This window comes from Engystomops pustulosus, chromosome 4 (assembly GCF_040894005.1).
Source record: "Engystomops pustulosus chromosome 4, aEngPut4.maternal, whole genome shotgun sequence".
In the NCBI taxonomy this organism is placed as follows: domain Eukaryota; kingdom Metazoa; phylum Chordata; class Amphibia; order Anura; family Leptodactylidae; genus Engystomops; species Engystomops pustulosus.
In genome coordinates, this window is record NC_092414.1 from 162,952,918 (window position 1) to 162,967,114 (window position 14,197).

General features: G+C 48.2%; 1 protein-coding gene across 4 annotated transcripts in view; it reads right to left on the reverse strand.

The window, feature by feature from the left end:
* Window positions 1–14,197, reverse strand: part of TP53BP1 (tumor protein p53 binding protein 1) — a 54,428-nt gene that overhangs the window by 31,583 nt on the left and 8,648 nt on the right. For 2 of the 4 annotated variants that reach the window (XM_072148366.1, XM_072148365.1), the window contains exons 1-3: window positions 8,450–8,469; window positions 3,370–3,557; window positions 2,123–2,201 (exon numbers count right to left, since the gene is read on the reverse strand). In XM_072148366.1, the coding sequence (XP_072004467.1) occupies window positions 2,123–2,201; window positions 3,370–3,557; window positions 8,450–8,462 (280 nt within the window). In that variant the 5' untranslated portion in view covers window positions 8,463–8,469. Of the gene's footprint in view, window positions 1–2,122; window positions 2,202–3,369; window positions 3,558–8,320; window positions 8,470–14,197 lie in introns of those variants that run through there. The other 2 variants (XM_072148368.1, XM_072148367.1) reach the window with 2 other exon arrangements.

Consider the following 14,197-nt stretch of genomic DNA (forward strand, 5'->3'; position numbering starts at 1 on the left):
CTGCTATACACACACACACACTGACTGGGCACTGCTATGCAAACACACACTGACTGGGCACTGCTATGCAAACACACACTGACTGGGCACTGCTATGCAAACACACACTGACTGGGCACTGCTATGCAAACACACACTGACTGGGCACTGCTATGCAAACACACACTGACTGGGCACTGCTATGCAAACACACACACGCACACTGACTGGGCACTGCTATGCAAACACAAACACGCACACTGACTGGGCACTGCTATGCAAACACAAACACGCACACTGACTGGGCACTGCTATGCAAACACACACACACGCACACTGACTGGGCACTGCTATGCAAACACACACACACGCACACTGACTGGGCACTGCTATGCAAACACACACACACGCACACTGACTGGGCACTGCTATGCAAACACACACACACGCACACTGACTGGGCACTGCTATGCAAACACACACACACGCACACTGACTGGGCACTGCTATGCAAACACACACACACACACACACACACACTGACTGGGCACTGCTATGCAAACACACACACACACACTGACTGGGCACTGCTATGCAAACACACACACACACGCACACTGACTGGGCATTGCTATGCAAACACACACACACTGACTGGGCACTGCTATGCAAACACACACACACACTGACTGGGCACTGCTATGCAAACACACACACACACTGACTGGGCACTGCTATGCAAACACACACACACACTGACTGGGCACTGCTATGCAAACACACACACACTGACTGGGCACTGCTATGCAAACACACTGACTGGGCACTGCTATGCAAACACACACACACACTGACTGGGCACTGCTATGCAAACACACACACACACACACACACACACACTGACTGGGCACTGCTATGCAAACACACACACACTGACTGGGCACTGCTATGCAAACACACACACACTGACTGGGCACTGCTATGCAAACACACACACACTGACTGGGCACTGCTATGCAAACACACACACACTGACTGGGCACTGTTATGCAAACACACACACACTGACTGGGCACTGCTATGCAAACACACACACTCACTGCTACGCAAACACACACACACTGACTGGGCACTGCTATGCAAACACACACACACTGACTGGGCACTGCTATGCAAACACATTGGAACACTGACAGGGCACTGCTGTAAACAAACACACACCGCTGTGTTATATACACACACACACACGTATGAACACTAGGGAGATTTATCAGAAATGTCAGAGCAGAATTGTACTAATAGCTCATGGCAACCAATCAGAGCTCAGCTTTCATGTTATAATCTGCTGTGGGAAAACGAAAGGCGAGCTATGATTGGTTGCCATGAGCAACTACAATAGTTTTAGTCTCTTCTGAAAAATCTCCCCTACTGACTGCATCCTTAGCAGCATGAAGAGTGATGTAGAAAGTATGTCACATGCTTCTGACATCACTCCAGGCTCTCTTACAGTCTAGACACTAGGAGAGGGTTATGGCAGTTCACAGGTCGTGTGATGCGCTCTGTAAATGAAAATTTTCAATATAGGTTTCAGCCTGCTGAAAAAAAAAGGCGAATCTTGAATGATTTGTTCATTTCTACTCAACATGTGTGCTTTTCACCTAGGAAGCCCTCACCTATCTTGATGACAGGGATGTCCCTGCCCCAGTTTTACCACAGGCAAAGATCTCTCCATTGATTTGTACATGTGTTCTGGAAACAGCCAAGCATGCTAGGGTTTATTATTTATATGTCAAACATAGCTGCACATCCACGATGATGCAAAAGGATCCTTTACATTTCTGTGGACTCTAAAGAGATCCAAGAATAAACTTATCATAGGTTCTCCATGACTGCTTGGATCAGTGGGCAACTTGACCGAACTACTCTACAAACTACGTACCACAGACATAAGTACAAAACGCATGGGAGGAAAAAGTCATCAAATGAACAAGTTCAGATATCATAACAAAAACCTTTACTTATCCTACAATAATAAAAATAAAATCTTCAGGATGAGAACATTGTATAGACCATAGCAATTACCAATATGATCCACATTTAAAGAAAAAAATAATCAGTGTAGGAAACTCTCAGATGGCATTACCCAGATTATTTTCTTTTGAAGGTTCACTTATTTCTATGCATTCTTTAACCCCAATTGAGGGTTTAACAGGCACAAAATCCTATGAGGTAAAAAACAAAAAACAACATAGGTAAAAAAATTAAGTATTTTTGTCATGGTGCATGCAATAACTATTCGATGCCTCAAGACCATAAGATTCATGTGTGCCCTTTGTCATGATTTTGGCTGATTTAGGAAGAAAACAACAATTGTTTTCAACCTCTGGGCAACCTCTTTTAGCCGCCTGCAAAGAAGCGAGTTTGTTCCAACAAATGTGCTTAATGCATGTGCATTCTTTTTGGTTCAGTGCAGTACATTTTGCATGCATACAGTTAAAACAAACTTGGTTGTGGGTAACACTCTTAAAGGGAACCTGTCACCACATCCAGGGGTATCTAGAGCAAGTTGGGGGCATGGCCTACAGTCATGTTACTAGGGTGACATCATCTCAGGTCCTTTAGCCTCCTAACATTAGTAGGCTGTACACCATGCACATATCTGATCACATGAAATAGCAGCATGCCTGCTCTCATGCATGCATTCTGTGATTTCATCTGCTCAGATATGTGCTTGGTGTTCAGTTTAATATTAGGAAGCTAAAGGATCTGTAATGATGTCCCCCTGGTCACATGACATTACTGTCGCATGAAGAGAAAGCATGGGGATGAGCTGCGGGATTCAGCCAGAGGAAGCCATGTCCACCTCTATTCGCTAGAGATATCCCTGGATACCAGTGGGCATCTGAGGGAAACCATTTTTTATCAAAAAAGAAGGATGTCAGTCAGTTAATAGGGCTCTAAAGGAATCTGCCAATTGTTCCATTTGTGAAAAATGTGGTGACAGGTTCCCTTTAAAGGGGTTGTCTGGTGGTTGAAAAACATGACTGCTTTCTTCCTAAAGCAGCACCACACTTGACCATGATTTGCGCTGGTATTGCAGCTCAGGTGTCTAGAAATTAATGTAGTTTTGTTACAATAAAAACACACTACCGACGGTCAGAAGAGGAGATGGTTCTGGAAAAAAGTAGCCATGTTTTTAAACCCCTGGACCACCCCTTTAAACCTACATGAAATATATTGCTTTTGAAAACCAACGCAAAACTATAAACTCTTTCTCAATCGATTGCAGGTTGGCAGGGGCGAAATGCTTCAAAAATAGGTTTTTATGCCAACAATCACCCCCTCCACACATCATTCCTACTATAAAACAAATTGGAGCATAATCTCTACCATGACAGGGCTTTCTACTTGTGATTCCAGGTGTGGAAGGTGCTGTGCAAGCAGACCAAAGCGTGCACGGTCCAGATCATCTTCAGTTCCCAAACTTTCAGGCTGGGAGTCTTCTACAATGAGGCATGGTGTATCTTGCTGGGAAAAGTCAGAGTCCAGCTGACTCCTGCTGGGGTCCATCAGCCTGCCTGTGGATTTATAGAAAACTAACATGTCAGTCTAGATCAAATTCTAGAAAGAAAAAGCCATGAAACTCAAACATGTAAAAAGGATATTTCCATATAAATGTATTGGACATCCATAGGAAGTGAATAGAATATATGTGGGTCTAAGAGGTGTGAGCTGTACCTAACATATAATAATGAGAATAATTCCTTTACTTATATAGTACCCACAGATTACACAGCGCTACACAGAACTTGCCAAATCGGTCCCTGTCCCCATGGGGCTCACAATCTAATCAACCTACCAGTATGTTTTGGAGTGTGGGAGGAAACCGGAGGGCACAGAGGAAACCCACTCAAAGGCAGGGAGAATATACAAACTCTTTGCAGACGTTGACCCATGGACTTTAACCCAGGTGCCCAGCGCTGCAAGGCTGTAATGCTAACCATTTATGGAACAACTGTCCCACCTGGCAATTCCCCGTTCTCTTTAGAGCATGCATCGGACCCCTTTAAAACATGTGTAGCTACTAGGCTGTACTTAAGGGGATTTCCCACTAATAAGAAACTTTACCAGGGTATGTACACAACACTGATAGGGTTCCCTATATTGTACTTACCTTTGGAACGTTTCTCTGTTGCCAGTTGGAGCATTGCCCGGGCACTAAGAGGGAGTGCAGAACTCTACTACATCAGTACCACAGAAAGTACATGGCCCTCCAACTCCATTCACAAGGGGTATTATGGACACCTATTCTCATGATCTATATGACACCCATCTATGGGCAAAACCTCAATCTGTGGATAAGGTATAATTTCTTGTGATCAGAATACCCCTTTAAAGGCAGCAAGGGGTTAACAAAATCATGAAAAAGAGAGGCACTTACTCATAGATTTAGCACTGTGACTGTATAATCTTATATTTATTATCCATGGCCTGCTTCCTGTTAAATTCAACATTTTAAATTATGCTAATGAGCCAGTAAGGGGGGGGGGGAGATATTACCAGAGCTTCTCTGTGTTCTGGCTTCACAGCCCTTTATACCCTCCTTCAGCACTTCCCCCTCCCTCTAGTAATCTCACACAATTGGAGGAGGAGGGAAGTGCCCCTGCACACAAGCAACCTGTGAAGCTGCTGCACTACAACACTCCCTGTGTCTGTATCTATGAGTAAGTGCCCCTGGTTTATCATGCTTGATTTTGATGGCAGATTTCCTTTAAAATATTTTTAAAATTGGTAATAGAAATCCACCAAAAATTTCATAATATAAAAGGAATTGATAAAAGTGGAAAAAGGCAAGGTTAATATGCGTTTCAACTACTCATATAAAATCTTGAGCAGGAGGCCGCTAACTCGCTTTCTAAGGACTTGCCCTAGCAGGCCTCTTCACACATCAAACCTTTCATCAAATGTTGTCCTGCAGTCTGATGCCAACAAGGCCGGCCATGTGTGGTCTGTTGAGATTGTGATATTGCCAGGAGAAGTGAGCTGCAACCTTTACCGGCCAACTATTGAATAGAACTTAGTCATTTTCTGACATATAGTAGCCAACCTTAAAGGGAGCTTTCTATGCAAAAGAAGGTTTTGTCTACAACTCCAGCAATTGCATATGGTCTGTCAAACTGGAAGTGCTGGCCTAATGTTCATTCTGTACATATCGGACCTCCGCGGTCACATGCTGCACATTAGTGGTCACGTGATGACTAACATGAGGTCAGAACCTTCAGTCTGTTGGGACCGGAATCCCTGGAGAGCTGGTGTCACAGGACATACCCAGCACCCCATCTGACCGGGTGGCCTTCCAACTTAGATCCATTCCTTCCATGGTCTTTATACCATTGACTAGGACTGAGCCCTTAAGCTACAATGTTCTAGAAAAGCATTGTCCAAGCTTCACGTCTTCTGAAATACTGATGCACATTGCCATAATACAACAATTCAACATAATCTCTCCTTTGTACTCTTTTATTCTATTATTCCTCCTTAAAATCTATGAATACGCTCTATGGTGACTAAAGTTTAGTTCCTTTATAAGGTCCTCCAGTAAAAAAACATATGGAAACCTTCCCTGCAGCTACACTATGACAGTCAGAAGGAGGCCTAAGGGCGGCTCCACATAGGAGGTATATGTGAGGAGGGTCTCTTCTGCTAGTATGAAGTGGCATAGTCTATACAGCTACAAATACCTTCCTGGCTACCTATGGATATGTGTACTATGTATGCAGGAGTCTCCCCAGCACCTATAGCAAATGAGCCCATGTGTACAGGGGGGGATGCCACAGGTAATGCACCACACCACCCAGGCCAGGCTAAGGAAGACACACACCACCCAGGCCAGGCTAAGGAAGACACACACCACCCAGGCCAGGCTAAGGAAGACACACACCACCCAGGCCAGGCTAAGGAAGACGCACACCACCCAGGCCAGGCTAAGGAAGACGCACACCACCCAGGCCAGGCTAAGGAAGACGCACACCACCCAGGCCAGGCTAAGGAAGACGCACACCACCCAGGCCAGGCTAAGGAAGACGCACACCACCCAGGCCAGGCTAAGGAAGACGCACACCACCCAGGCCAGGCTAAGGAAGACGCACACCACCCAGGCCAGGCTAAGGAAGACGCACACCACCCAGGCCAGGCTAAGGAAGACGCACACCACCCAGGCCAGGCTAAGGAAGACGCACACCACCCAGGCCAGGCTAAGGAAGACGCACACCACCCAGGCCAGGCTAAGGAAGACGCACACCACCCAGGCCAGGCTAAGGAAGACGCACACCACCCAGGCCAGGCTAAGGAAGACGCACACCACCCAGGCCAGGCTAAGGAAGACGCACACCACCCAGGCCAGGCTAAGGAAGACGCACACCACCCAGGCCAGGCTAAGGAAGACGCACACCACCCAGGCCAGGCTAAGGAAGACTCACACCACCCAGACCAGGCTAAGGAAGACGCACACCACCCAGACCAGGCTAAGGAAGACGCACACCACCCAGACCAGGCTAAGGAAGACGCACACCACCCAGACCAGGCTAAGGAAGACGCACACCACCCAGACCAGGCTAAGGAAGACGCACACCACCCAGACCAGGCTAAGGAAGACGCACACCACCCAGACCAGGCTAAGGAAGACGCACACCACCCAGACCAGGCTAAGGAAGACGCACACCACCCAGACCAGGCTAAGGAAGACGCACACCACCCAGACCAGGCTAAGGAAGACGCACACCACCCAGACCAGGCTAAGGAAGACGCACACCACCCAGACCAGGCTAAGGAAGACGCACACCACCCAGACCAGGCTAAGGAAGACACACACCACCCAGGCCAGGCTAAGGAAGACACACACCACCCAGGCCAGGCTAAGGAAGACACACACCACCCAGGCCAGGCTAAGGAAGACGCACACCACCCAGGCCAGGCTAAGGAAGACACACACCACCCAGGCCAGGCTAAGGAAGACACACACCACCCAGGCCAGGCTAAGGAAGACACACACCACCCAGGCCAGGCTAAGGAAGACACACACCACCCAGGCCAGGCTAAGGAAGACACACACCACCCAGGCCAGGCTAAGGAAGACACACACCACCCAGGCCAGGCTAAGGAAGACACACACCACCCAGGCCAGGCTAAGGAAGACACACACCACCCAGGCCAGACTACAGCCAATCCTGTCCCAGACCAGAATATGGAAGATGCACCAGACCATCTAGATGACGGCCGACTTCAGACCCACTATGGCTCAAGGCTGCGAATCTCCCCCAGACCAGACTATGGCTGCTGGTGAATAATTAATTTCTATTTTTACTTGTATCTTTTTCTTTATGTTAATAACATATATGGTTCCACTTAGCATGAAACCGTATGTGTCCCTAACTGTTATTATACAGATCACATATGACAGTGACCTTATGGTAGCATCCCATCACATATCACTTCTCTGTATACAGACGTAAAGGATGCACATCTATTTAACCCCTCTTCTCCGTGAATCCCGCTGAAGGCATGGGATGCCACTGCAGGCACAGCACAAATAATAACTGCCCCCTGTCACACAGACAGCCCGATCCTGCCGATGGCATTGGGTGCAGGAGCGCCCACTGTCATGGGGAAGGGTAGAGCTCATTCACTGCCTCTGCACAAGGTCATGTGACCAGGGATCAGCTAATCATACGGATTAACTGTGCCCTGTTCATAAGACCTACCAGACCAGAGGCTGCAGCAGTGAAGAGATGGGAGGAGGCTGCAGCTCTCAGCAGAGGGGAGGATAGTCACATGTGGATTTATCTGCATGGGACAATTTTTGAGGTGTAAAACCCCCTTTGCATGCAGCATAGATGCTCGTCATCCACACCCCCTTGTCTTGGACATGGCGTAACCCTGAAAATAATTCCAATTCCTGCCCGTTCACTAGTAATTGAGATTATTTCAGGGACTGAACACCTGATAAGTCCTGATAAATATTCCCTAATGTCCCTGTACATACAGCTTACACGTAGGGAGGCGAGTGCTCCTGGAGGACATACACACAGTACAAGCAGGAGGGCAGCCATGTTTTCTGCTGTTAGTGTCAAGCATCCTATACACACAGGATCTCTGCAGCCTGAGGTGGCTGATAACAGAGAACAGCAGCCCCCACAATGTGTAATGACACAAGGCAAGGGCTCTGTGTGGCGGATACGTGTAGCAGAGCACATCCTGCAGCCCGGGCACTCCCTCTGTCCTTCCCTCATACATATGGAGCGGCTCCGGTTACATGCAGGGCACCGCCGTCTCTACGACTCACAGTTTGTGTTCCTAGTGTCGCGATATGTCGCCAGCCGGGGCGCCCATATGTCCTGCAGAATACAACACACGCTGCCTCCTGCCCGGGAAGCGCGTCACCCCCCGCCCACCGCCTGCTACTGGCCCGGACCTGCTGACGTCATGCCCAGCACAGTCCTCCATTAGCTACTGAAGAAGGAAGCCACGCCCTCCGAGGAAAAAGCACGGTCTCACCATGGTTACAGTAGCTGAGGGGCACGGTGGTGCTGGTCTCATAGCTAGATCCTTAACCCATTGATAGCTTGTCTGTAGTCTCCAGGCAGGCAGTGTGCTCATATACAGCATCGGCGCGCAGTGTGATTCTACCCAGACATTAGTAAAGCATTGCTGATCAGAGTGCAGCTAGCATTTTTTTATTTCAAAGCCTTTGATTGTTGTTGCAATTGATAACATTCTTAATGCTAGCTGCTCCTATACAGTGATGTGACACTGGCAATGCTGGACAACTAGGGTGGTCACCTTCATGTGACAGGAAGGGGTAGGTAAAACATAATGGTGACCAGGCCACCAGCCCTCCCAGTACAGAGATAATGCACACAGTGATGTGACAGTAGATGGGACAGTGATGTCACAGTAATGCAGGGCCGGATTAAAGGAGGGGCTCCTGGGGCTCAAGCCCTGGGGCCCCCACCACTTTCACTTTTCAATTTCCGACAGTCAGCGACTCAGCTCAGCGCCCGCATCGCACATAGGGGTCTAGGATGTCAGCTGTGTCAGTGAGAGACAGCTGCCATCGCTGGAGGAGATCGCCGATGCACTGTTTTGGCGGCAGAAGGTTGTGATGGGACGCCGGCGGTGAGCGATGACGTCATGCTGTTGGCGGCCGATCACTACATGCTGCCGCCGAAACAGTGAAGATCTCCCCCAGCGATGGCAGCTGTGTCTTCAGAGGCCGGCGACTGCCCGAAGAATGAGGTAGAGTCATGGGATCACTGGAAGGGAAGGTGAGGAAAGTATAAAATTTATTATTTTGTGGCTATTTTCTACAGGGGGCTGGCAGGCTATATACTTCCAAAAACATTGTTGGAAGGGCCCCCACCAGTTTGCGCCCAGGGACCCCCACCACCCTTAATCCGGCCCTGCTGTGATGTCACAGTACACGGGTAATACATACAGTGATGTCACAGTACACAGGTAATACATACTGTGATGTCACAGTACACAGGTAATATATACAGTGATGTCATACTACACAGGTAATACTTACAGTGATGTCAATTTACAGAGATATTACAAACAGTGATGTCAGAGTACAGGAATAAAAAAACAGTGATGTCACAGTTTTAATGATGTCACAGTAAAATGATAGTAATGATACAGTATTAGTATAACTGCTGCCACCAGTCAGTCCTCAGTCTAGTATAACTGCTGCCACCAGTCAGTCCTCAGTCTAGTATAACTGCTGCCATCAGTCAGTCCTCAATCTAGTATAACTGCTGCCACCAGTCAGTCCTCAGTCTAGTATAACTGCTGCCACCAGTCAGTCCTCAGTCTAGTATAACTGCTGCCATCAGTCAGTCCTCAGTCTAGTATAACTGCTGCCACCAGTCAGTCCTCAGTCTAGTATAACTGCTGCCACCAGTCAGTCCTCAGTCTAGTATAACTGCTGCCACCAGTCAGTCCTCAGTCTAGTATGAATTTCCCCCCTCCTCTTCTCCTCTGTCCTCCTGCAGTCAGTGTAACAGAGTGGCTATAGGAGGTAACAGGTGACATCACTGTGCAATGCTGCCACCTACTGGATACAATATTTATTTCTCCACAGTAGCAGAGGTGCAATAATTATTGCAGTTCATAAAAGAACAGGATAGTAGACACTGACACTGACAAGGGTGGGCCCCTCCAAGTCCCTGGGCCCAGAGCCAACACCCCCTTTGCTCCTTTGCTAGCAACACTTACACATCACTAACTGCTCCAAATATGAGTTGATACGGGCCCCCTTTGTTTAATGGCCCCATAGGCCCTGCTATGCTTGTTACTCTGGTAGTTACAATGCCAGATATATATTTATCTATATTTATATACTGTAGCTGGAAACTATTAGACCTTATCACAGAGCAGTATTTTGCATAAGTATTTATAACCCAAAACAATTCAATTTAATCCCTTTAACTATTTAATGTTCCTGATTTTGCCTTATAAAGACTGGTGCAAGACACTGAACAATATATTGGTATGTGAAAGTGGGCTTAAAGGGAATCTGTCGCATATAAACTAAAACTGTGGCACTTCATTTGTCAAAACTGTAAAACTGTCTTGTTTACCCTTAACAACCACTCACAGCTCTGCTTTATCCTCATGGAATAGATGTATTGGTTTGGCTACTATCCCACATCATTTCATTACGCTCTCTCAAAAAGTCATGCTTGATGTTAAGGGAACTGCCTTACAAGGTAGCCAAGAGGCAATGGTTTCCTTATCCCATCCTGTAAACATATTTGCATATTTCCCAGAATTACCCAGTGGTGCCTCAATGGCAGTAAGTATCCATATGCCTGCAGGGAGGCATTTAATGGCAAAGTATGCCTAAGGGATTTTTATTTTTCCAAAGCAGTTGAAAATAGTGAAAATTCAGCTCTGAAAATTATTACAGTTTCTGCATCCCTCAATTGTACATTCCCTGAGTAACGACACCCGTTCTCAGACCAAGGGACAATACGGGAAAATAGAGATGACCACCTGTGTCCTCTCTTTGGATATAGTAAGTTCCCACCCTCCAAAACTGCGGGTCGTACACAAGGCCCCATTTAATACGATGTTCTGTGATGGAAACTTCACTTATACAGGTATGAATATTATTTCAATGCACTACTTGCCCAGTCTCACCACTCAGCACTGAATGACATTCAGCAGAGAGCCAAACATTTTTTTTCTCTTTTGGCAAAATGGACGCAAGTTTTCTAGAAATAAAAATAACTGATCATGATTATGAGAAACGTATGTACATTTTTTTTTACAGAATAACATTTTTGTTTTTATTAATGAAGTTTCATAAGGGTTTTGTAGGTTAGGTTTTAGTTAATATTTTTTGGTAGATATTTAGTAGACTGTTTGAATTATATATATTTTTTCAATTTTATTTCATTGTCTCCATCCTATGCTCATAACGTTAGCAATTTATGTTCCCATCACTGTTGAAATGCATATGCAATCGGGCCGAGCAGGGCCGCATCTGCCATGAGGCGGGATGAAGTTGCCGCCTCAGGAGGCAGATTGCAGACCCTTTTAGTGGTGGCCAAATGTTGGCAACTCCGTACTACCTGACAAAATCAATTACATTGGCGTCTTAATTTATAGGCAAAGCAGGGCAGCACAACGGGCCTTTGTATATAATGATTTGGAAGGCTGTGAATATAATACCGGGGAAGGTTTTGTGTATAATAATAGGGTAGGTAGTGTATATAATGCTGGGGGAGGCTGTGTATATAATGCAGGAGGAGGCTGTGTATATAATGCCGGGGGAGGCTGTGTATATAATGCTGGAGGAGGCTCTGTATATAATGCCGGGGGAGGCTGTGTATATAATGCTGGGGGAGGCTGTGTATATAATGCTGGGGAAGGCTGTGTATATAATGCTGGGGAAGGCTGTGTATATAATGCCGGGGGAGGCTGTGTATATAATGATGGGGAGGCTTTGTATATAATGCTGGAGGAGGCTCTGTATATAATGCTGGGGGAGGCTGTGTATATAATGCCGGGGGAGGCTGTGTATATAATGCTGGGGGAGGCTGTGTATATAATGCTGGAGGAGGCTCTGTATATAATGCTAGAGGAGGCTGTGTATATAATGCTGGGGGAGGCTGTGTATATAATGCTGGAGGAGGCTCTGTATATAATGCTAGAGGAGGCTGTGTATATAATGCTGGGGGAGGCTTTGTATATAATGCTGGAGATGGCTGTGTACATAATGCTGGGGGAGGCTGTGTATATAATGCTGGGGGAGGCTTTGTATATAATGCTGGAGATGGCTGTGTACATAATGCTGGGGGAGGGCGTGTAAATAATACTGGGGGAGGCCATGTATGTAATGCTGGTGGAGGCTGTGTATAAAATTCTGGAAGAGTCTGTGTATAAGCTACTAGGGAAGGCAGTGTATTACTGGGGGAGGCTGTATATGTAATGCTGGGGAAAGCTTTATATACACTCACCGGCCACTTTATTAAATACACCTGTCCAACTGCTCGTTAACACTTAATTTCTAATCAGCCAATCACATGGCAGCAACTCAGTGCATTTAGGCATGTAGACATGGTCAAGACAATCTCCTGCAGTTCAAACCGAGCATCAGTATGGGGAAGAAAGGTGATTTGAGTGCCTTTGAACGTGGCATGGTTGTTGGTGCCAGAAGGGCTGGTCTGAGTATTTCAGAAACTGCTGATCTACTGGGATTTTCACGCACAACCATCTCTAGGGTTTACAGAGAATGGTCCGAAAAAGAAAAAACACCCAGTGAGCGGCAGTACTGTGGGCGGAAATGCCTTGTTGATGCCAGAGGTCAGAGGAGAATGGGCAGACTGGTTCGAGCTGATAGAAAGGCAACAGTGACTCAAATCGCCACCCGTTACAACCAAGGTAGGCAGAAGAGCATTTCTGAACGCACAGTACGTCGAACTTTGAGGCAGATGGGCTAAAGCAGCAGAAGACCACACCGGGTGCCACTCCTTTCAGCTAAGAACAGGAAACTGAGGCTACAATTTGCACAAATTGAACAGTAGAGGATTGGAAAAACGTTGCCTGGTCTGATGAGTCTCGATTTCTGCTGCGACATTCGGATGGTAGGGGGGTAGGGGGAATTTGGCGTCAACAACATGAAAGCATGGATCCATCCTGCCTTGTATCAATGGTTCAGGCTGCTGGTGGTGGTGTCATGGTGTGGGGGATATTTTCTTGCCACTCTTTGGGCCCCTTGGTACCAATTGAACATCGTTGCAACGCCACAGCCTACCTGAGTATTGTTGCTGACCATGTCCATCCCTTTATGACCACAATGTACCCAACATCTGATGGCTACTTTCAGCAGGATAAAGCGCCATCAGTGGCGTAACTACCACCGTAGCAGCCGTAGCGGTTGCTACGGGGCCCGTGAACTTAAGGGGCCCGGGGACGCACGGCCGCATGTGCCTAACCCGCCTACTCCCTTCCAAACAGTCTCCCATACGCCGGCCGACAAAGGGAACTGACCACCCACCCCGTGACTGACATAGTGCATTGCCCGCCCGAATACTGAACTTCCCTCCCAGCCGCGGGCACAAGGAACCTCCGACCACACTGCCCGCCCCCACCGCACTATCCCCCCGCGCGCCCCCCGCACTTGCCGCCCGCCCCCCGCACTTACCATCCGCCCGCCCCTCGCACTTGCCATCCGCCCGCCCCACCGCACTTGACATCCGTCCGCCCCCCGCACTTGACATCCGTCCGCCCCCCGCCCGCACTTGACATCCGCCCGCCCCCCGCACTTGCCAACCGCCCGCCCCCCGCGCCTTTGCAACCGCCCGCCCCCCGCGCTTGCCATCCGCCCCCCGCGCTTGCCAACCACCGCCCCCCCGCGCTTGCCATCCGCCCGCCCCCCGCGCTTGCCAACCACCGGCCCCCCGCGCTTGCTGTCCGCCGCCCCCCCCCCCCCCGCGCTTGCCATCCGCCGGCCCCCCGCGCTTGCCATCCGCCGTCCCCCCGCACTTGACAACCACCCACCCCCCGCACTTGCCAACCGCCCGCGAACCCACCTGCCCGCCCGAACGCCGAACCACCCAGCTGATGGCCTACACAGCCACCACGCTGGACATCAAAAATGTAAGTACTATTATTTACATGTGTTTGTATATATATGCTAATGTGTGTGTTT